The sequence below is a fragment of the Meriones unguiculatus genome, chromosome 11 (assembly GCF_030254825.1).
Source record: "Meriones unguiculatus strain TT.TT164.6M chromosome 11, Bangor_MerUng_6.1, whole genome shotgun sequence".
NCBI lineage: Eukaryota > Metazoa > Chordata > Mammalia > Rodentia > Muridae > Meriones > Meriones unguiculatus.
In genome coordinates this window covers 2,185,423-2,208,394 of record NC_083359.1, presented here as the reverse complement: position 1 = coordinate 2,208,394, position 22,972 = coordinate 2,185,423, and the positions used below count along the sequence as shown (strand labels likewise).

The window sequence follows — 22,972 nt, the reverse complement described above, 5'->3', positions numbered from 1 at the left end:
AGCATCCCGGGGCGGGCGCTGAGCATCCCCGGGGGCGCACTGAGTAACGCGGGAGCATCCCCGGGGCGGGCGCGGAGCATCCCCGGGAGCGCACTGAGTAACGCGGGAGCATCCCCCGGGTGCACTGGGCGGGCGTTGAGCATCCCCGGGGCGCACTGGGCGGGCGCACAGCATCCCCGGGGGCGCACTGGGTAACGCGGGAGCATCCCCGGGGCGGGCGCAGAGCATCCCCGGGAGCGCACTGAGTAACGCGGGAGCATCCCCGGGGCGGGCGCAGAGCATCCCCGGGAGCGCACTGAGTAACGCGGGAGCATCCCCGGGGCGGGCGCAGAGCATCCCCGGGACGCACTGGGCACGGCGGGAGCATCCCCGGGGGCGCATTCGTGCTGCTCCCCGGGGACCGGGGTGCTTCACCAGACAAAGGCTCTGTGCGGCGTCGCCCGTGCCCTCTGGCGTGGACGTCGGCGCGGCCGCACAGCTCTTACTGCGGTGGCGTCCACCGCCCCCTGTGTGTCCAGCGTCAGGAGATAACCGGCCCGACCATCCGACCATCCGAGTTCGGGAAGCGTCGCGGTTACAGCTTCTCCCTACTGCGAGGGACCCACCGCCGCGAAGCAGGGGCAGCAAGTTCTAGGCAAAGTGCGTGGACAAGGCGGAGAAGGGCTTCTGCCACCCCAATCCAGGGACACCGACAGCCCCCGGCGGGAGACCGTGGCCAGGGGTCAGGGCCCCGGCTGACCCGGAGGAGGCGCACTCCGGGCCTCAGCCTTCAGGGCGCTGGGACCCTGGGCGCGGTCTGCCTTAGCCTAAAGAGAAGGTATCTCGGGGTGCTGGCTACACGTGTGCGCGGCGGTTAGAGCCGAGGAAGGAGGACACTTTGTTTCCTGTCCCTCTCGAGACATTGTCGCTTGTAGCCCAGACTGTCCTTGAACTCACTGTCTGACCCAGGCTGCCCTCGAACTCGAGGCGAAAGCGCGAGGATCGGGAGTTCGAGGCCGAGCTGCCCGATTTGGTTTGCTTCTGTTTCTCAGAGACCCTAAGAACATAACAACGAAGCGCTTCGGCTCGCGACCACCGCTGGGCGCGCTCTGGGCGGGCGGGCGAGCGGCGAGGCACCAGGCCGGGAGGGGCCGGACGGTCCAGGCACCCACCGTGCGAAGACCCGCCCACCCGGGTCGCCAGGGGCAACCGGGAGGCTCGGCCGGCCCCCGCCCGGCGCGCACAGGCCAGGTGGCCGTTGGGGCGCCACCAGCCGGTTTGATTTCCCGCGGCCGGTGGAAAGGGGCGGAGGGGGGAGGGGAAACGAGCCACCGGCCAATGGTCTGGGCCGGCGGCGTCACGTGGGCGCGGGAGGCGGGGCCCGGCTGGAGCAGAGAGTTGCGGGCGGGGCCCGGGGCTGCGGAGCCCGGCCCTGGAGGCGGGGGCGGGGGCGGGGCCGGGGCCTGAGCCGCTCCCATTGGTCCGCGGCCTGGGGGCGGGGCCCGAGCGCGCCGCCACAGCCGGCTGCGATTGGCCTCGGCCGTCGACGCGCGGCAGGCGTGCGGGCGAGGCTCGGGGCGCGAGGACCGAGCCGGGTGGCCGGTCCGCGAGCCTGGGGGAGGGGCCGGGGCGGTGGTGGTGGCAGCGGCGGAGGAGGCGGCGGCGGCGGGGGCCGGTACTGGACCCGGCGGGATGAGCGAGGCGGAGGCGGCAGTGGTGGCGACAGCGGCCCCCGCGGCGACGGTGCCCGCCACGGCGGCAGGGGTGGTGGCGGTGGTGGTACCTGTGCCCGCGGGAGAGCCGCAGAAAGCAGGCGGCGGGGCGGGCGGCGGGGGCGGAACCGCCTCTGGCCCCGCCGCTGGGACCCCCTCGGCGCCCGGCCCTCGCACCCCTGGCAACCCGGCGACGGCGGCCTCGGGGACTCCCGCGCCCCCGGCCCGGAGTCAGGCGGACAAGCCGGTGCTGGGTGAGGGGGGCCACGCGCCAGGGCGGCTCTAGGGGCGGCGGGCTGGGGGAGGGGCGGCCGGGCCCGGAGGGCCAACGGGTCCCGGAGCTGTCCAGCAGCTTAGCGGACTCTCCCGGGGGCGCCGCAGCCGCGCCCTCCCGAGCGGAGCCCCGGGTGGGAAGAGGGGCCTCGGGGCCCGGCCACGCCCCGGCGGCGGGACCCCTGAACCGGGGAGGGCTAGACAGGCTGTTGGGCTTTGGCCCCGAGGGTGGACCAGGTGAGTACCCGGGGCCGGGTGAAGGCCTGCGCGGTGTAGGACGTGGAAGCCCGAATCCCCCGTGTGAGTGGGTGATTCCACTTGATGGAACCGGGGGAGAACGCCTTAACGCTCCCAGGGAAGCCTGGTGGGCCGCAGCTCGTTAGGGAGGCCGGTTAGACTCTAGCTTAGTTTGCTCTCAAAACTCAGCCCGGCTCCGTCTCTTCCTCCATCTTACTGTCCCACTGCATCTCTGCCTGGCAGCAATCCAAGTCCTGGGCACTGTCAAATGGTTCAACGTCCGGAATGGTTACGGATTCATCAACAGGTATCCGAGGAACCCAGGGAGGGGAGGAACCGGGTGTCTTTTTCCGAACTGGCCCGTGGGATTGGACACCTTGTTTCATCTCTACCATGGCACATGGTGGCGATGTCCAGCTGAGGCTGGTTGAAGGTCTTTAACCACAGCACAAATGTTCGCTCACTGGCAAGATGGCGCTCCGTCCACGTCTTCAAGGGCAGCAGAGGGTTAATGACCCAGGAACTTGCAAACCTGACCCTGGCCTTCCCAGCTCCTCTGCCTCACCTTCTGGAGCTGCTTGGTTATTTTTTAGCTCGCTGTGTGCCTTTCGGGTAGAATGTTTTGGGGCTCCCGAGTGGAGTCCTCACTGATTTCCTGATTAAGGACCCCACTCGCTGGCACCTTCACAGCTTATCTCCCTTAAGGAGCTGTGGCTCATTTGACCAGCCCCCGCCCCCCTTAGGCCCGAAACGGTGAGTAGCTGGGAGGTGCCTGTCAGCTGGACTGCTACTTTCCTTCCTCTGCAGCCTCAGCCTGTGGAGTCGGGAGAGCAGATGCTGACCAAGTAGAGCCAGGCCTCTGCCTTCCTCAGCCCAGCCCCCCTGGGAGCCTCGGCCCCCTCTCTACAGGCTGACCTTTGTGCAGATCTGAGTATTTTAAAACTAGAATGTTTGTCCGGGTTCCTGCAAGGAGCACTGCCTGTCTCCCGTCCTGGGACCAAACCAGAGTCAGAGGCCAGGTGGTGCTAGAGAAGGGAGTGTGGGCGGCCCCTTCTCAGCTGCTGTGGGGAGGCTGTGGTTCACCTTCAGATGAGACCTGGCCCCACTGCGGTGTTCCCGGCTCACACTGCATGCCCCTGGCTCTGGCCCTGCTTTCTCCCTCGACAGTAGAAGGAAGGAGCCTGTGGAATTTCCCAGCCCCCACATTAGGGGAGGAGGGGATATTGGCCAGGGACAGTTACACCCGGCACCAGCAGGTTCTGAGGCGCCCTGGGGAGAAGGGAAGCTGACCTGGCTCCTTCAAGGTGCCCTTGCTGCCTCCCCTACTTTCCCTATGGTGTCCAAGTTTTTCACTGAGGGTTTCCAGCATGTGGCTATCTGCACCAGCTTTCGGGGCCCCTCTGGCTTCTTCGTGCCCCCAAGGAAGGAGCTGGGGTAGTGGCGAGGATGCCCGCCTTGGGCATGGGTGCCTGGGGAGGCGTCAGCGGGAGAGGGCGCCTACCTCCCCTCACCAACCCGTCCTGTCCCGCAGGAATGACACCAAGGAGGATGTCTTTGTTCACCAGGTAAGGGCTAGGCTGGCGCTGTGGGGGGGGCACCGGCCTCCCTGGAAGCCTTTGGCCTAACACATGTAGCTGCACACACTGTTTCTCTGGCTCTTACTTCACGATGGCCTGCCCGGGAGGAGTAGCTGGCGTCGCCTCAGGTGCCTGTGTGGACCGCCATTAGCCCCACATTGGCTGAATTGCTGAGCAGCTGTCAGAGCCGCGGGTGTTGCCCCCAGGGCTGCTCACCGCCCCACCACCTCCTGGGACCTGTTAACACCACAGGAAGGAATGAGGCAATTTTCCGAGGGGAAGGCCAGAGGCACTTGGGTGCAGTGTCAGTGCGCTCGCTCGCTCGCAGCAGCAGCATCACCTGAACCCTCAGGCCCCGCCCGGCCGCCGCGTTAATCAGACCTGGGGCTGGGGCGGGCACTCTGTTCTAACACGCTCCCAGGTGATTCTGATGCTGGCTAGCTTGAGAACCACTGCTCTGGTGGAGAGCGCTCAGTGGGATCGAGGTAAGCGCAGTATGTTTCACCCACTTCACACCTTAAGACCTTTCAGCCTTTGTTTTGCTTTTGAGTTTCTACTGCCTCCATTTTTTTTGAAGTCCTTGAGGGGTACAGGGGGAAGGGAGGACATGTTGGGGACAGTGGTGACTGTAGTGGGTCCCTCAGACCTCTAGGCCATGACTCTCCCTTACTAATGCATTTATCTCTTGTGGTGTGGAGCCTCCTCCGGGCCCCTCCCCTCCTGCTCTGACCACTTTCCTGCTTCGCCCTTGAGCCCTGGACTCCAATAAAATCTCACAAAGAAGGAAGCTGGGAGGAGGCTGAAGCTGGGTCGAGGGCTCCTGGTCTTGCTGCCCTCACCTTCCCCATGACTTTTCCCCAACCAGACAGCGATTAAAAGAAACAACCCCAGGAAGTTTCTGCGAAGTGTTGGCGACGGGGAGACGGTGGAGTTTGATGTCGTGGAAGGAGAGAAGGTTGGGGAGCTGCTGCGGTGGCCCTGGCCAGCACTGTGGGAGGGTGGCCTGGAGGCCAGCACAGGCTTGGGCCCTCCTGACAGCAGCCTCGGGTGTGGGAATGGGGCCTGTCCTCTGTCACCTGGCCAGTGAGGTCACTAAGCACGTCCCTGTCTGTCTTCTACTCGGACCCTCTGTCCTCTGGAGCCAGGGTGGGCCAGTGGCTCCCACCCTGCCCCGTCTTCACGCTCTGTGGGGATGGACTGTGGCGGTTGTTTCTAACCACAAGAGGTTTCTCCTTGGATGGGCACAAACTCCTGCTGCTGTCCACGGGGAGGGGGGAGGGGAGGAGTGATTTTGAGGAGCCACAGGATAAAGGATTTGGGCCAGAAGAAGAGGGCACCAGTGATCTGGCCGGCCTGTGAGTTTGTTGTGGGGCAGGTTCTGATTGCCTCCTCCCTCCCTCCCTCCCTCCCCAGGGTGCAGAAGCTGCTAATGTAACTGGGCCTGGGGGGGTGCCAGTAAAGGGCAGCCGCTATGCCCCAAATCGACGCAGATTCCGAAGATTCATTCCCCGGCCTCGCCCAGCTGCCCCCCCACCCATGGTGGCAGAGGCTCCCTCTGGCGGGACCGAACCTGGCAGCGAGGGCGAGCGGGCAGAGGACTCGGGGCAGCGGCCCAGACGACGGCGCCCACCTCCCTTCTTCTATCGAAGGCGGTTTGTGCGAGGCCCTCGGCCCCCCAATCAGCAGCAGCCCATAGAGGTGAGACACAGCTGCAGGCCGGGAGCCAGCACTCCACATTCTAGAAAGAAGTGGGCAGTTGTGAGGGCAGAGACCGTGGAGTCTTCACCGGGAGGGAGAACTGAGCTGGGAAGCACCAAGGTGGCCTGGGCCAGCTGGGGAGCGCCATCGCCCACCCAGGCCTTAATGCATTTCCAGGGCTCTGACGGGGTAGAACCCAAGGAGACGGCCCCATTGGAGGGTGACCAACAGCAGGGAGATGAGCGGGTGCCCCCACCCAGGTTCCGGCCTCGGTACCGAAGGTAAGACTACGAGGGGTTTGTTGTGTTTTGTTTTGTTGTTTTGTTGTGTTGTTTTGCCTCCCCCTCAGGGTCCAGTGTTGGGGCTCATCATGGGAAAGGAGAAAATGAGGAGTCCTGGGAAGAGAGTCTGCCCTGGCTTCTCTGGTCCTGTCAGAGTTTCTCTTTTTAGGCCTTTCCGCCCCAGGCCACCCCAACAGCCTACCACAGAAGGTGGGGATGGCGAGACCAAGCCCAGCCAAGGTCCCACTGATGGCTCCCGGCCTGAGCCCCAGCGGCCACGAAACCGCCCCTACTTCCAGCGGCGTCGGCAGCAGCCCCCTGGCCCCCGGCAGCCTATAGCCGCAGAGGTGAGGGTCTTGGCTGCCCAAAACTTGGTGTGGCAAAAGCCGAGATCAGTTGTCCTCTTTTTTGTCCTTTTCCTCTGCTTCTAACTTCTGCCTATTGTACCTCTGCTTTCCTTGTCCCCATCCCTCTGCCAGCCTGCTTAGCCCATCCCCGACAGACATTACCCTCATCAGGAAACCCCTGCACAGGCAGCCAAGCCCAGGCTGTCTTGTCATGACCCCCCTCCCCACCCCTAGTGGTTGGGGGGGGCACTGTGGGGGCTAGTTGGAAGGAATGAGAAAAGTTAAAAGTTGACTTTGAAGGCTGTGAATAAGTCTTATTCCCCACTGCTCTCTCCAGACCTCAGCACCAATCAACAGTGGGGACCCCCCCACCACCATACTGGAGTGATTCCAGCTCAGAGGACACCCAGAACTACCATCTGGTGAGAGCCTAGGCTCCTCAGGGCAGATGAGTGCTGGGGCTGGATTTGGCTAAGTTACCCTTTATGATTTCTCTCTCTCTCTTATCTTAGGTATCTGCCAGTTTCCAACTGACTCTACCCAACATCCACCTCCCCCCTTTCCCATAATTCATGACATCAAAACATCGGCTTTCCCCTTGAGACTCAGGAGGGCCAAAGCAACAGCCTTTGGCTTTTTTCTCTTTTTTCCCCTCTCCCTACCAAGGGTTGGAGGAAGGGATCCATCCTTATTGTTCACAGGCATCGCCTCCCTCCCCTAAGTCAGGCTGAGAAGGAACCAGCCAGCACTCACCTCCTCCTGATTGTTTTTCTTTCCCACCCATTTATTTTTTGTTTCCCTTCGCCCTCCCCTCAAACACCTCTGAAGCCATTTTATGAACTGTCGTGCCGCCTGAGCCTCCAGTAAAAACAAAAGCAGGCTTTCTTGTCTTGGTCTCTGCCTTTTCTGTTGGAGAATGCAGAATGGTCGCCACCCCCTGGTGAACCACCCTGGGCTGGAGTGAGGTGTGTACAGGGGCACAGGGCTGACTCCCGGCTCCACGGGCAAGAGCCGCTAACTGAGGGTGAGGTCTCTGCAGTGCCTGGGCACTTGTGAAGTCGGTCACCAAACCCTTACTGCCAGCTAAAGCAGTAGGTAAATAGGAAGCCAGGTGTGGCAGCGCTCAGGAAGCCGAGACAGGGGGATTCCTACTTCCAGGTCATCCTGGGCCACACAGACTCAAGAAAACAGATTGTTTTAAAAAGTGGAGCATGGTTTCGGGCCTCTAAACCAAGCACTCTGGGAGGCTGAGAAAGAGGTTTAGTACAACTTCAAGGCCAGCCTGAGCTGTATATTGAGACCCTATTTTTTTTTTATTTTTTTTTTAAGGAAGGGATGAATGTGGATATGAATAAGTGACAGAATCTAGGCTCCAGGGGCTTCTGAGCCCTGAGCCAAGGTAGGACAAAGAGGAAGAGGGTGGGTAAGGGCACCTCTCTGTACCACACCCTCCAGTGCCTCCACGACAGGACAGGACACTCACCTTCAGACAGTGACTTTATGGATGAATCACTATGTACACATTTACCGAGCAGCCCTTGGGGTTCTGCTCCCTACCCGTTCAAGACATGAAAAATACTCAAAGGCTCCCTCCCAGCCAGCGTTTCTAGGCAGCCTTTCAAGTCCCTCCTGCCCTAGTTGGTCGAAAGCTTTCGGATCTAGCAGCCTTCCTGGAGGGGAACAAGAAGGAGCTGGTACCCACACTGGCCACCCGGGAGCAGCGGGCCAGGACCCCAAATATAGAGACCAAAGCTTTCCGCTGCTCCTCCTCACCAAGTCAGGTACATACTGTTGTGCTCCTTTGCCCTGGAAGGACTGAGGCTGAGGCCAGGCTCTGGGAGGGTGTGTCCTTTACCCTGGAGGGGGCCAAGACAACCCCCTTCACCCAGAGTCTATGTGGCAAGAATTCAGTGAAAGTGCCAGATTGTGGGAGGAGTCAGCATTGGCAGGAAAGCACCCCTACCCACCTCTGTTCTGCTCTTCCCACTGAACCCAGTGCCCCTCCTGCAGACCCAGAGTCCAGGCAGAAGCAGGAGGAAGGCAGGAGGGGAGAACAGCCCGCTCAGGTGGCCACAGCCTGGCCACAGCATAAATAATCCACAAGAGTCACACGAGGGGAATGGGGGCCTCTGAACCACCCTGCCCTTCAGCCTCCCAGTTCCCCAGGCTGAGGGCTTCTTCACCCTGGAGCTGACAGGAAAGAGAGAGCTGAAGTGCTGCAGAGGAAAGGGGGTCTGCAGGCAGCTCACACCCTGCCTGGCCCCTCAGTCATTCTCGTCTGGCCCTAAGTATTCAAGTTCTGTACTGGGTTTCACCTCCTGCTCTAAGAGGGAAGGAGTCCGGCGGAAGGCGGCTGAGATCTGGTCAAACGTCCGGCCTCGGGTTTCAGGCACTTTTAGGAAGGTGAAGATGAAGAAGCCAAGCAGGAGGACGGCAAATAGAAGGAAGACGTAGGGGCCCATAGCATCCTGAGACAGTGGGAAAAAGAGGCTGTGACAAGAGGGTGGGAAACTAGAAGGAGCACACAGGCAGGGGCAGAGCATCCGGGACAGTTGGAGAAAGAGGAGTCGCCGGGGTGGGGCGGGGTGGGGAGCCAGGAACTAAAGACTAGGGGAACTGGGGCTACTGGAGCAGGTGGCTCCTTTAAAAGGCGATGGAAAGGACCAGAAATGAGAGTTTACGTTGAAAAACTCCTTTAGCTTTCTAACCTTTGCTATCCTAAGAATGAATGTATACTTGGAGCAGATTCCTAAAGCCATTTATAACATTAACAAAGTTTGTAATTTTATTTCTGGTCTAAATCATACCACTGGCTTATTTTTCAGAAGACACCTAAGCTGCTTTCCCATCTGCTCCTCCCCCCCCCCCGTTTCTCTCCTTTGATTCTGGTGGGGTAGCTCCACAGACTGAGACCACCCGTTGGGCTGAGAGTCCCTGGGCAGACAGGGATGGGCTGGGGGCGAGCTGTCACCCCTCTGACCGCTGGTATGAGACACTGGATAAGGGCAGGGAACCTACCGCCACATACTGGAAGCCCATGCCAACGATGAAGTTGCAGGTCCAGTTGGAGAAACCAGCTACAGCCATGGCTGCCGGGCGAGGTCCCTGGCTGAAGAGCTCAGCCACAATGAACCAAGGGATGGGGCCGGGGCCAATCTCAAAGAAGGCCACAAAGCCAAATATGGCCACGATGGAGACATAGCTCATGGCTGGAACCCGTTCCTAGAGACCAGGAAGGAATGGTGGAAAATTTGGTTCTGGCCTCTCTAGATCGCTCCCCCTTCCCCTTGCCCTTGACACACAGAACTGAAATCTCAGGCCCTGGAGCATCCTCCACCTCCTTTTAGACAGGGCTCTCAGTATATTGCTCAGGTTGGCCTTGAACCTGCATCTCAACCTCCCAAGTGTTGAGCTGCCCTGGAGAACTTGAGTGCTGCCATTTTGTTGGCTACCTCAGAAGGTTTCAAGGTAGGGAGAATAGCCTGGTCTCTTGCTTCTAAGATGTTGCTTCTCCCTTGGCTCTGAAGGTGTGTCTTTGGCAATTACTGCTCCAGAGGCCCCAGTGCGGCCAGGCTACCTCAGAAAAATAGACCACAGACCTTAGCGCCCCTGGTCCTGGCACACACTCAGCCACAGAGCCTCTTGGGGTTGTGCCCGCGGGCTAGACTGCTGTGTGCCCACAGCCCCAAGGCCTCACCAGCAGCAGCAGAGCCACAGTCATCAAGATGGCACAGCCACACATGCCTGCCAGGCCCAGGAGATGGAGTGTCCGTCGCCCGGCCCGCTCCACCAGGAGCACCTGTGGGGACAGTGAGCGGCGGTGGGAGGGGGCTCGGTCGGCTGGGCCCTCGGGGCACCCAGGGCTGCAAGAGCAAGCAGTTACCGAGACCAGCGTGAAGACCGTGTTGACCACGCCAGCTCCTATGGTGGCATAGGCTGGCTGTCCCACCCCAGCCGACTCGAAGATGCTGGTCGAATAGTAGAAAACCTGGAGTCGAGGGAGCAGGAGTCAGGGATGCCAGCCTTCCCCTAACGGAGCCGAAACGCTGATGGAGGAGGAGGCTGGTTCCCGACCCGAGCCCCGCCTGGCCTCCACACGTACAGCGTTGATGCCCGACAGCTGCTGGCTCAGCTGCAGCACCACAGCGATGATCAGAGGCTGCCGGTGGGTGCGGCTGCCCAGGAGCTGCAGCAGGGACATGGGCCTCTCTCGCTCCAGCTTCCGCTTCTCATCCTTGAGCTCAGCCAGCGCGTCGGACACGTCGGCCCAGCCTGTCAGGCGCTTCAGACCTGGGGGCAGGGAGTGTCAGGCCTGGGGAGCCCAGGGGAGGCTGGGGACCAGCAAGGCGGGTGCAGGCGAGCGCTCACTCTTTCGGGCAGGCCCCTCCAGGTTGCGGATGATGTAGAGGTAGCGGGGGCTTTCGGGACAGAAGGGTAGCAGGACCAGCTGCAGGACAGCGGGGAGCACCGTGATGGCCAGAAGCAGTGGCCACAGGGCAGCTGTGCCCAGCAGGGACTCCAGGCCCAGCACCTGCCGGGGAGGTGGAGAGGAGAGGTGACTGATCTCCCTGCCCCGCCACAGCTGCCTACTCCAAGTCCTGCTCCTGGCCCCCACAAGGCCTATTTACCTGGGCAACCAGAATGCCAATGACGATGGCCAATTGGTTGAGTGTTCCCAAGGCACCCCGGAGATGAGTGGGGGCGATCTCTCCCACATACATGGGCACCAACCCCGACGTCAGCCCTGGGCAGGAGGGAGAAGAGAGCCGAGGAGGACAGCTGAGGGTTCCCACGCAAGCCCACACACAATTAAGTAAAGCAGAGCTGCAGAGTAGAGCCCCCGCTCCCGAGGGTACCTGAGTAGGCGCCGATGAGGAACCGGCCGAGGATGAGTATCTCATAGGAGGCAGCCGCGTTGGCCAGGCCCATGAGGACGCCCCCCAGCACTGCCAAGATGTTGTTGGCCAGCATAGCCCTTTTCCTGGCAGACACAGAAAGAGGAGGGCTTGCCAGGGCCCCCAGGCCAGGGGCCCTCCCTGCCGCCCCACCCCCACGCTCCATACCTTCCCAACCACTGAGAAACGACACCAACGAGAAAGGAGGAGATCATGCCACCCACAGAGAAGATGGCGACGGAGAGAGCCCAGAGTGTGGTGAGGGTGCCTGGCGGGATGGAACCTGGTCCCTCAGGACCCTGCCGCCCCAGCCATGTGGCATTGTAGCTCTGTTCAATCACCTGTGGGGGGCAGGAGTGAGTCGGCGACCCTTCTTCCTCCGACACCCGAGCCCCGCCCCTGCTGCAGGGCGCTCACCTTCTGAGGGGCGTTGATGACCCCGATGTTATAGCCAAACTGAAGGGAGCCTAGCACAGCTGAGAACACAGCGAGGACCAGCGTCCCGGTCACCCGCTGCCGAGGGGGCTCCCCGTCCTGGACAGACAGAAAGAGAGGCGTGTCAGAGAGAGTCCTGGGCAGCTTCCTGCAGAGGCCGGGGCCCCAGCTACGGCCTGACCAGGCTGGGCTCCATCCAGCATACTGGGAGGAGAAAGTGGGCCATATTAGGAATTGTAGAGAGACCTCACTGTAAACAGCGCTCAACGGGAAACGAGGCTCGCAGGGGAGAAGGAACGCCCGCGCTCACTCGACAGCAGGTGCCCCAGGATCTGCGCCTCAGACTTGCCCTGTGACCTTGAGGCAGGCTTAGATTCGTGTGTGACCTTGGCTAAGTCACTTCCCCGCTCTAAACTGAGCCGAGGTTTCCTCTTCGGTCAGGTGACATCACCCCTCCCCCGGGTACCTGTCAGTACGTGAAAACACTGCAAAATCAACATCAGCTATTAGAGGTATCCAGACAGTGGTGGCTCCTACAAACTGATGCTTTTGGCGTTAGCACGAGCCCGCGCTCGCTCTCCCTTCGGACGTTCCCTCATCTGGGTCCAGCCCGCCCCCAAGGGGCCCATTCCACAAAGGGCGTCGGGTCATTGCTTTGGGGTGGCTTTTTAAGCCTAGGTCGAGCCTCCCCTCAGCTCCTAAGCTGGGCCCAAGTACTCGGGGACAAGGGGACATGACGGGATTTTAGCAGGGAGAGCGAGCGTGCCCAGGGGAAGAGGGAGGGACGGTGGTGGTGTGAGGGGCGGTGGCCGCTGGCGGCACAGTCTGTCTCCGCGCGGAAACCTGAGCTGGGGGTGGGGGGGCCGGCACTCCCCTCCGCCCTCCACCCAGCGCAAGGCCAGGAGAAAGTTCAGCCTCCGGGAGGGCCGCCAGGAGTGGGGGTGGGGCCCGGGGCGCCTCGGTCCTAGAAGCACCGAGGGCCTGGACAGACGGGCAGCTCAGGGCGGTGACGCTCGGCTCTGCCTCCCGAGCGGGGTCGAGGGCAGGGTGTCGCCAAGAGACGGAGCGGGGTCCGCGGGGACCCAGTCCCAGCCTGGGCGCGCGAAGCCTCCCGGCGGGACTGGAATCCGACAGTCACGGGTTGCCCCGGCGGAGTATAAATAGCCAGCCCCCTCCTCCCGCCTCCGCGCCTGCGCGCGGGCCTGCGCCCGGCCGACCCCGACCGCGACCCCGGCCCGGGAGACGCAGCCCCCGCCTCCCCGGTTCGCCCGAGCGCCGAGCCTCACTTCGGAGCCGATCTGCTGGAACCCCGACGGCATCTCGCGTCGAGCCTCGGGCGCTGCAGCGGGGAGAACCGACTGGGGTGTCCGGCCCCGGCCTGGCGGTCAGAAGGAGGGACCCCGGCGTCCCGAGGCGGCGTGCGCGGGGCAGGCCCGGCGGAGCCCACAGGCGCGACCCAAAGAGCCGGAGAGCGCCGGGGCTCTCCGGGAAGGAGGGAGCCGGGCCGGGGAAGAGATGCGGCGGCCGTGGCCGCCCCCGTCCCGCCCCCGCTGCACCCATTGGCCAGGGGCGCGCACACCCCAAAAGGCCACGCCCCCGCCCGGGCGCCGTCTGCGGGGAGACACGCCCCCGAGGTTCCCGCCGGCCGCCGAGTCTTCAGAGTGGGGTCCCCGGAACAAAAGGCTCCTCCTGCCGTCCAAAACCCCGGGCCCCGGAACTCCCCAGAAGCGCAGCGGGCCCGGGGTGCGCGCTGTCGGGGAGGGTGCGGGCCCGGGGTGCGCGCCGCGGTGGCGCGGGGCGCGCCGGGCTGGGGGGTCGGAAACAATGCCCCGAAGTAACCCGGGCTGGCTATTTTTAGCTCCCACGTTAGGCTCCGCCAAATGTCAGGTCCCGGGTGTCCCGGCCCGTCCCAGGCGGGGGAGGGCGAGGGACGCGGAGCCTTAAAGGGTCCGCGACAGCTTCCCACACCGAGACGGCCCTGGGGACCGCGTCCCGCCGTCCAGGCGGGGCGCTTCCTGCTGGCCCGTCCCCTCCACGCGCTCTCCACCTCGGCCCCTGGAGGGGACCCAAGGGACAGGTGCTCACGCCGGCCACACCACCCTCCCCGAGGCCCCGGGGCCTCCAGGCATGCGCTGGCCGCGTGGGCGACGTGCTCTCCAGAGTCAGCTGCCGTTTTCGGGCTGCAGCTGAGAGGGCACGACCCAGGCACGTCCGGGAGAGGGGTGCCAGGCGCCGCGGCTGCGTGGGCAGAGCGCGCAATGCCCGGAGCGCCCGAGCGCGCGAGGCTGCAGCGCCACCTAGAGGGAGAGTTTACAGAGCGGCGGTGTCCGAGCGCGGACTCCCGGCCCGGCCGGACGGTCACCGCGGACCGACCGGGCCCTCCACGCGGGCGTGTCGACCTCTCTCCTGCACGTTTTCTCCGTCTGTACCCCTACGACTTGACTGGCCTGACCTGGCCGCTTTTCCTGCTTCTGTTCCCCTAAAAAGGAGGTAGAGGGGCTGGAGGACGGCTCCGCAGCGGGACTCCAGCACCCACGTGGGAGCTACAACCGCCTGCACCTTCGGTTCCAGAGGATCAGCGCCCTTCTCTGGTTTTCCGTGGTCCCGGGCCCACATGTGGTGCACAGATACGCATTCAGGCAAAATACCCATAAAATACCCATAAAAACAATAAGAGGAAAACGAGAGGACGGTAGAATGCTAGGGGATGGTGGCACACACCCTTATTCCCGGCACTCAGGAGGCAGAGGCAGGCAGATCTCTGAGTTCGAGGCCAGCCTGGTCTATAGAGTGAGTTCCGGGACAGCCAGAGCTACACAGAGAAACCCTGCCTCGGGGAGGAAAAAAAAAGGTAGAATACAATTTTCAAAAGGCATCGCTTTTGTTTTAGAGACGCTTGCTCGGGACTGCAGGTCTAAGATTAACCCCTGCCTGCCCAGAGTCGCCATCTTTTGGTTGTCCTGTGGTCAAGTTCAGGTTCTCCTGACCAGATCTTCCCCGGAGCTGTGTCCATCCTTGCCTTTACCCCCTCCTCCTCTTCCTCCTTCTTCCTGCCCCTCTTTCCCTCCTTCTGGCCTAGAACTTACACGGTGAAGTAGTCTGACCTTGAGTTTGTGGTACTCTGGCCTCAGCGCCGTGAGTCCTTTGCCTGTCCCCGCAGCCTGGAATACCAGAGAAATCCTATTTGCCTTTCTTTTTTGCTTTTGTTTTTTAGAGACAGGGTTTCTCTGTGTAGCCCTGGCTGTCCTGGAGCTCACTCCCTGGACCAGGCTGGCCCTGAACGCAGACGTTTGCCTAGTGGTGCTGGTGAGATGGCTCAGTGGTTAACGCTTGTCCTTGCAGAGGATCCAGGCTCAATCCCAGCGCCTAACATGGAGGCTCACAGCCATCTGCAACTCCAGTTTCAGGCGACCTGATACCTGCTTCGGAACCCCTGTGGGCACCAGACACACGTGTAGTGCACACATGTATATGTGCAAACACTCACATAAAATAAATCTAAAAGAAATAAGAATAATTTTAAAAAGCAAGACTCCCCTCCTCGGCAAGGACAAACGGCCAAATGTCCTCTGTGTAGTCTACTCCTCATCAGCGCTTCTCTGCAGCCCAGTCTCGGGGCACAGGCTCATCTTCTTCATGCATGCAACTTAGAGCCGCGTGTGTCTCTCTGTGGATGAGGGTCTGTCTCCTGCGGACGGTGGACAGTGCACATGGGGCAGCAAGGAAAGGAGGGGGAGGGAAACACACAGGGATGCCGGAATAAGAGCAGGGAAGGGAGCTGAGAGGCTAAGAGTCGGGGGAGAGCCGGGCCGGGGTGCAAGTGTCGTGGATGGCACCGGGCGGGAGCTGAGCTTGGGTCCCTAGGTTCTGCCTGCTACCTAGGGTTTATAAGGAGGGTCGTCCCTGTTCTCACGTGCATGGCTCTCAGGTTTCCCGGCGGTTTTTATTTTCTTTTAGTGAGTGTGTGAGTGTGTGTGTGAGTGAATGTGTGTGTGTGTGATGCAGTTGTGAGTGGCCTGACCTGTGGGTACTGGGGAATGGACTTGGGTCCTCTGGAGGAGCAGCAGGCACTGTGCGTGCCATCTCTGCAGCCTACGTTTTTGGTTTTTGTTTTTAAGAATTAGTTACTATGTATCCAGTGTTCTGTCTGCATGTACACCTGCTCACCAGCAGAGGGCACCAGATCTCACTACAGATGATTGTGAGCCACCTTGAGGAAATTGAACGCCCAACCTTTGGAAGAACAACCAGTGCTCTTAACCTCTGAGCCTCTTTCCAGCTCTCCAGCCTGTGTTTTTAAATGCACAGAAAGTGGGACCAGCGCAGCAGTTTACTGAATGCAGAGGCTAGGCATGACGGTATGGCCCCTGGGGCTGCAGAGGCAGGTGGATTTTTATGAGGCCAGCCTGGTCTACATATCCGGTTTTAAGCCAACCAAGGATACATAGCGAGTTCCAGGACAGCCAGGCCTACACAGAGAAACCCTGTCTCAAAAACACAAGCAAGCAATCAGCCACGGTCTGGTATGCCACCAAATGTGATAACCTGAGTTCAGCCCCAAGAAGCCATGTGTGCAAGGAGAGAATGAGTGCCCAAAGCTGTCCTCGGGCCTTCCCGTGGCACCGTGATGCGCTCACGTGCACCTGCCGAAATAATAGGAGAACTCAGGGCAGGTGTGCTGCTGGCAGGCTGAGAGCTTCCGTTAAATCCTGTCGTCCCACAGGAGGCAGGAAAGATCGCTGGCCTTGGGCCTGACCTTGCACTCCAGCACCCATAAACACACACAGACACACACACACAGACACACACACACACAGACACACACACACAGACACACACACACACAGACACACAGACACAGACACACACACACAGACACACACACAGACACACAGACACAGACACACAGACACAGACACACAGACACAGACACACACACACACACACAGACACAGACACACACACACAGACACACAGACACAGACACACATGCACACACAGACACACACACAGACACACACACACACAATGAATGAGTGAATAAATGTAAAAGACAGGACTGGGGCTGGAGCTGGTTACAGTGCTTGCTTAGCACGCAGGGAGACTGGCTGGCTCCCCGCATTGGAAATTATGGCTAATGTGGCCCAGGGCTGCAATCCCAGAGGAAGAACTTGAAGGTCATCCTAGATGACCAGAGCCAGTCCAGGGCCAGCCTGGGCTACATGAAACTCTGTCTCTCTCTTTCTTTCACTGTCTCTCTCTAGAGTGTTGGAGAAACAGAGGATTCAGAAGGGGAATACTGAAGCATCAGAAAGGTGGAAAGAGGCTGGACCCTGGGAGAAGCGTGAGTGACAGGGTGGAAAGACAGAAGGGGACGAGAGAAACAGGGGCTCTTCCTGCTGGAGCCCTGACTGTGTTCTTCTGTGGAGAGCTTTGGCTGGTTTATCTTAGTGCCCATTGGAGCGTTTCCCAATCTCTGGTCCTTATCTCGGGAAATATCCCTGCAGGCTTCTGTCTTCTAAACCTCTGTATCTAGGTAAGGAGGCAAGAGACCAGGCTGCCGGAGAACTCCAGGGCCTCCCCAGACCTGCCTCCGCCAACCTCCGCGCTCACTTTGCTTCCAGCCCCTGGGTGGAAGGTGGAGGGTCAGTGTGCCCACTTTGACTCCGCACTGTGCCGCCAGCTGTCTTCAGAAGGGCTGCGGGTCTGGGCGGAGGGCTCTGCCACCACTGCCTGCTCTTCACGCGGCCGGGGCGTGCCTGCCTGAGCCGAGCCCCGGCTGCCTGACTACCAACTTGACGCCCTTTGGAAAGTGACCTCAGCTCTTTGTGCTGTATTTACCTCGCTGGTAAAGTGAGCCGGGAGATAATAATAGCAGCTGCATCTCGGGCCCTGAGGAAGATGAGTGATACTCAGGGTGCTGAGGACGGGGCCAATGGCAAAGCTCATTTGTTTTCAAGGTAGAGTCAGTAAGGTGGAATTGACTCCTCCGCCATGTAGAGTACACAGCTTCATGTGTTGGTGTGTGCACACACCCATGGCCGGCCTCACGATCAAGGTGATGAACAAACTATGGTCCCAAAACTCTCTTCTACCCTCACACAAAAATGCTTTCTGTTTACAAGCATTTCGCGTGCATGTGTGCAAGGGCCGCATGTGTGTGCTTAGGGCTTGATGAGGCCAGAAGAGGGCGTCAGATCCCCCCAAACTGGGGTTACATAGATCTGATGTGGGTGCTGGGAACTGAACTCCATCCTTGGCAAAAACAGTACAGGCCGCTCTCTCTTATCCATGAGCCATTCTCCAGCCCCTTGTCTGTCTTCCTTCCTTCCTTCCTTCCTTCCTTCTTTTTTTCTTTCTTTTTGTAGACCAGGCTGGTCCACAGAGATCCACCTGCCTCTGCCACCTGAGTGCGGAGATTAAAGCCATGTGCCACCATGCCCGGCTTGTTTTTGTTTGTTTGTTCTGAGACAGGGTTTCTCTGTGTAGCCCTGGCTGTCCTGGAACTCACTCTGTAGACCAGGCTGCCTTGAACTCAGAGATTCATCTGTCTCTGCCTCCAGAGTGCTGGGATTAAATGTGTGCACCACCACTGCCTGTCCATTTCTTTATTTTCTGTTTGCTTTAGAGACAGGGTCTCACGTAGCCCAGGATAGCCTTGAGTTTGCTGTGTAGGTGAGTGTAACCTTGACCTTCTGATCCCCTGTCCATGTGCCACCATGCCTGGTTGAATTAATTCTTCTTATGGCTGGATAGTGATTTCGTTTGTTTGTTTTGTTTTACAAGACAGGGTCTCTCTGTGTAGCCCCAGCTATCCTGGAACTCACTTTGTAGACCAGGCTGACCTTGAACTCACAGAGCTCCACCTGCCTCTGCCTCCAGAGTGCTGGGATCGAAGGTGTACACCACCAAGCCCAGCTGGATAGTATTTTTTTTAAAACTACATTTATTTCTTTATTTCCATGTTTCTTCATGTGCACATGAGCCTACCACAGAGAACCATGTGGAGGTCAGAGGACAACTTGTGTGAATTAGTTTTCTCCTTCCATGGGTCCTGGGGCTCAAACTCAGGTCATGAGACCTGGCAGCAAGCAGCTGTACCCTCGAAGCCATTTTGCCGGCCCATAGATAGTATTCTGCTATATGAATATGCCACAGCTTGTTTCCCAGTCGCCTGCGGGCCTCACTCCAGGTAAAGCTGTTAGGAGCAGTTCTGAACAGGAATCTGTACTGCACATGTGTGCATTTCCTCGGGGACGCGCTGGGTTGTGTGGTGGGCACACGTGCAGCTCGGGAGACTTTCCAACCACTTCCAAAGCAGCCGTGCCCCTCCCCTCCCCACCAGCAGCGTGCTCATTTCAGGTTCTCCCCACCTGTACCAACGCCGCAAGGTCAAACCTTAACAGGCTCCGGTCCTAAAAAATTCATCAAATAAATGAGAAACTGTGTTTCTAACACTTAGAAATACAATAGAAGCCAGGCATGGTTGTGCGCGCCTTTAATCCCAGCACCTTTAAGGCGGGTTTCCATGAATTTGAGGCCAGCCTGGTCTACAGAGCGAGTTTCGGAATAGCCAGGGTTGCACAGAGAAACCCTGTCTTGAAAAAAAAGAAAACAACAACAACAACAAAAAAACAAAAACAAAAACAAAGGAAAAAGAAAAACAAACAAAACAAAAACTCCAAATGCACGGTAGGTTGAAACGGTATTTTCTATGGTTTTCTCTGATCAGTGGCGTTGCGGAAGATCCTCTGGGAGAAGGGTGGTGCTGGGCATCAAGCCTGGCACATATTTGGCAGGTGTTTTACCAGTGAGCTATGTCCAGCCTGTTTTTCTTGAGACAGGGTCTTATGGTGCCACTCAGGGAGGTCTTGCATTCACTACGTACCAGAGACTGGCTTTGAATTTACATGGTGGCTCATGATTGTAATCAAAGCGCTTGGGAGGCAGAAGGATCACTGAGAGGTTGAAGCCAGCCTGGGTTACATGGTTCTAGGCTAGCCTGAGCTATAGTGTGGGAAGCTGTCTCAAAATGAAACACTGAAACCCAAACCAACCTCAAAGGGTTCTAGTTTGTGCCTTTGATGCTATGTTAACTCTATGACAAAAGCCATCTGAGGGAGGAAAGGGTTTACTTGGCTTATAGCTCTTGAGAGTCCATTATCGACAGGACCAGGAGACGCTGTGGAGGAGTGCTGCTCAGTGGCCTGCCCTGGGGCTTGCTCAGCCCCCGGTGTGGCCCTGCCAACAGTGGGCTGGGCCCTCCTACACCAATCCCTGATCAAGAAAATGCCCCCAGACTTGCCTACGGATAATCTGATGCAGGAAACCTCTCAGTTAAGATTCACTCTTCCCAGCGGGGTAGTGGGGCACGCCTTTAGTCCCAGCACTTGGGGAGGCAGAGGTCAGCCTGGTCCACAGAGTGAGTCCAGGACAGCCGGGGCTACAAGAGAAACCCTGTCTCAGAAAACAAAACAAACAGAAATACAAACAAACAAGCAAAAAGATTCATTCTTTCCAGACAACTCTAGTTATGTCAGGTTGGGAAAAACAATCAAACAAACAAACATACTCCACAAATCAACCAGGAAGCAGGCACACGCACACAGACAGACAGATATGCACACAGGGGCTAGATGTATGGCACAGTGGGTAGAGTTACTGCCCATCACCCCTAAAGCCCTGGGTTTGCCCCCCAGCACCACAGAAACTGTGCTGACCCACACCTGAAACCTCAGCACTGAACAGTGGAGGCAGGAGGATAAAGAATTCAAAATCATTTTTGGCTACAAAGTTAGTTGGAGGTCACTTGTGCTGGGTGTGGTGGCAGGTGCCTGTAACTCCAGCATTCGGGAGCCTGGGAGTGCCAGGCAGATGACCACGTAAAAAACCATAGGGCTGGAGAGATGGCTCAGTTAAGACCGCTTGCTTTCCTAGAACTCCAGTGCCAGAGGCAGGAGGGTCTCTGCGAGTTCAAGGCCAACCTGGTCTACGTGGAAAGACCTTGTCTCAAAACATTAGGCAGCCTGGCCTAAATAAAACCATATATATATTTTTTCTTTTTTTAAAGATGTATTTATTTATTATTTATACAACATTCTGCCCTCATGTGTGCCTGTGCATTGGAAGAGGGCGCCAGATTTCACTGTAGATTGTTATGAACCACCATGTGGTTGCTGGGAATTGAACTCAGGACCTCTGGAAGAGCAACCTGTGCTCTTAACCTCTGAGCCATCTCTCCAGCCCCAGAATTTCTTTTTTTTTTTTTTTTTCTTTCTTTCTTTCTTTCTCTTTTTTTTTCTTTTAACACTGTGGTCTTGTTTTCTAGTTAGTTACTGTTTGTTTGTTTTTCCAGACAGGGTTTCTCTGTGTAGCCTTGGCTGTCCTGGACTTGCTTTGTAGAGCAGACTGGCTTCGAACTCACAGAGATCTCTGCCTCCTGAGTGCTGGGGTCACAGGTGCACCACCGTGCCTGGGTACTGTGGATGTCCTTTCCCCCATTGTTGTTGTAATCTCTCTAGTAAACAGCTAAGTGCAAGAACCCAAGAATTCCAATGGACAGATGGCGGGAAGGCAGGGCTGCTGGGAGTTTTCTCCAGAAGCAGGAGTCTGGAGGAATGGCTGAGGGCATTTGTGCTCTTCCAGAAGATCCACGTTTGAACCCCAGCACACACACAGGACCAGGAGATGATGTGGAGGAGTGCTGCTCAGTGGCCTGCCCTGGGGCTTGTTCAGCCCCAGGACCCAGCGCCCCAGTGTAGCCCTGCCAACCGTGGGCTGGGTCCTCCTACACCAATCCCACTGCTAACTCCAGTTCCCAGGGGTCCGATGCCCTCTTTTGGCCTCAAGGGACACTGCATGTGGTGCAGAGACACAGAGAAACGCCCACACACAGAAAACATTAGAAACAAAACAAAAGCAAGAACTCCAATGGATAGATAGCCAGGAGGGAGCCTAGCCCGGACCTCTGCCTCTTAGGATTAAAGGCCAAAGGCTTGACCCGCCACACCCAGTTCAGTGCCATGCTGAGGTGTGGCCAAGGGGTCTAACCGCTACTCTTGTCAACAGATCTCAGGACAGGGCTATACATGCCCCAGTCCCCGCAACGGCAGAGACTTCCCAGCTCCAAGGTCAGCATTGCCAACCCCATCCCTGCTTGCCTGTCGGCATGGGCCTGGAATCCCAGCGCCAGAAGGGCAGGAGGCAAGAGTGTCAGTGCAAGTCTGGGGCCATCTTATTCGACATGGTGAGTTCCTGGCCAAAGTAAGATCCTGTCTCAAGATCACCACCCAAAGCCCGGCCTGGTGCCTTCTGCCTGTGATTCCAGCAGTCGAGAAGGAGAGACAGGAGCTGTGGATTAAACATGTTTGTGTGTTGTTTTTGAGGCAGGGTTTCTCTGTGTAGCCCTGGCTCTCCTGGGACTCACTCTGTAGACCAGGCTGGCCTTGAAACGCCCACAAGGAGGGATGTGATGTCCCGGCTGCCGGCCCACGAAACAAGGCCTTGTCTGAAGAAACCAGACAAAACAAATATAGCCCTGCTTTAAATCAGTTCCTAAGTTCCAAAGGTGTGGGCAGCACGGGGCCTTTGCTCCTGCTCCCTTGCTGCTTACAGCACGGTTCCCTCACGGCTGACTCATTGCTTCGAAGTCATTCGCTCAGAAAGTCTCCCTGATCTCACTTGAGGCTGGACCCAGCCTTCCACGTTACCCTGTTTGGTTGCCTTCAAAACAAGTAGGGCTTTATATTTTTATTGCCCTGCTTCCTCCTTCTAGAAAATGAGCCAGCTGAGTGCAGGGTCCTTATCTGTCTGGTCTACCATGTGTCCCCAGGGTTAACTGTAGTGCCCAGTGCATTGACGGGCACCCAGAAACCACATGTGGGGCACTGGAGAAAAGCTCCTTTCAGAATTCGCTCAGTGGGCACGAAAACCTAGACTTTACAGCTACACTTTACAGCAGCAGGGAAATTGATACTCAATCCATGAGCGCACGAATCCAGCTTCAGACTCTGAAAGGACAGCACAGGTAACCACAAAAGAGCTCTGAGCAGGTGACCTGCCTCAGTGTGGGTGGGGCGGGCAGGCTGGGCCTCCTAGGAGAGAGCTAAGCTGAGCACTGAAGAATGAGTTTGTTAGCTGGGTCCAGGAAGGTGGGTGGGGCGGGCAGGCACAGAGGACAGGAAGGTGCCTTAGTGGGCTAGAATTGGCACAGGGTGTTCTGGGGACACAATGGAAGCCAACGCAGCTGAGGGAAAGGCAGGGTGTCAGCAGCCAAGAGGGACGCTGCAGTGTAGCTCAGTGGCAACAGCACTTGGGTAAGGCTCTGGGGTTCAAGCCACAGCAACGGGGCAATGAAAAGCTGCCTCGGCCCGTTCTTATTTTACTCATAATGCTTCCTGATCTGTTTGTGTGTGTGCGTGTGTCTGAATGAAGGCTTGAAACCAGGTGTGGTGACACACTCCAGCTCCTCCCTACTCCCCTACAGGGTTTCTCTGTGTAGCCCTGGCTTTCCTGGAATTCAGTCTGTAGACCAGGTTG

General features: G+C 58.5%; 2 protein-coding genes across 2 annotated transcripts; one reads left to right on the top strand and one right to left on the bottom strand.

Moving 5' to 3' along the window:
- The first annotated feature begins 1,528 nt into the window (after positions 1-1,528).
- Ybx2 (Y-box binding protein 2) lies at positions 1,529-6,991 on the top strand. Its single transcript, XM_021648168.2, has 9 exons — positions 1,529-1,945; positions 2,445-2,508; positions 3,733-3,766; positions 4,644-4,733; positions 5,192-5,476; positions 5,654-5,757; positions 5,927-6,104; positions 6,442-6,526; positions 6,617-6,991. The coding sequence occupies exons 1-8, from the start codon at positions 1,672-1,674 to the stop codon at positions 6,490-6,492; spliced, it is 1,080 nt and encodes a 359-aa protein (XP_021503843.1). The 5' UTR covers positions 1,529-1,671; the 3' UTR covers positions 6,493-6,526; positions 6,617-6,991.
- Positions 6,992-7,583: 592 nt separating this feature from the next.
- Positions 7,584-12,951, bottom strand: Slc2a4 (solute carrier family 2 member 4). Its single transcript, XM_021648167.2, has 11 exons — positions 12,721-12,951; positions 11,417-11,533; positions 11,168-11,340; positions 10,961-11,085; positions 10,733-10,848; positions 10,473-10,635; positions 10,207-10,394; positions 9,988-10,092; positions 9,802-9,903; positions 9,123-9,326; positions 7,584-8,572 (listed from the first exon to the last, which is right to left on the bottom strand). Exons 1-11 carry the CDS (start codon positions 12,751-12,753, stop codon positions 8,369-8,371), a joined length of 1,530 nt encoding a protein of 509 aa, XP_021503842.1. The 5' UTR covers positions 12,754-12,951; the 3' UTR covers positions 7,584-8,368.
- Positions 12,952-22,972: the final 10,021 nt, after the last annotated feature.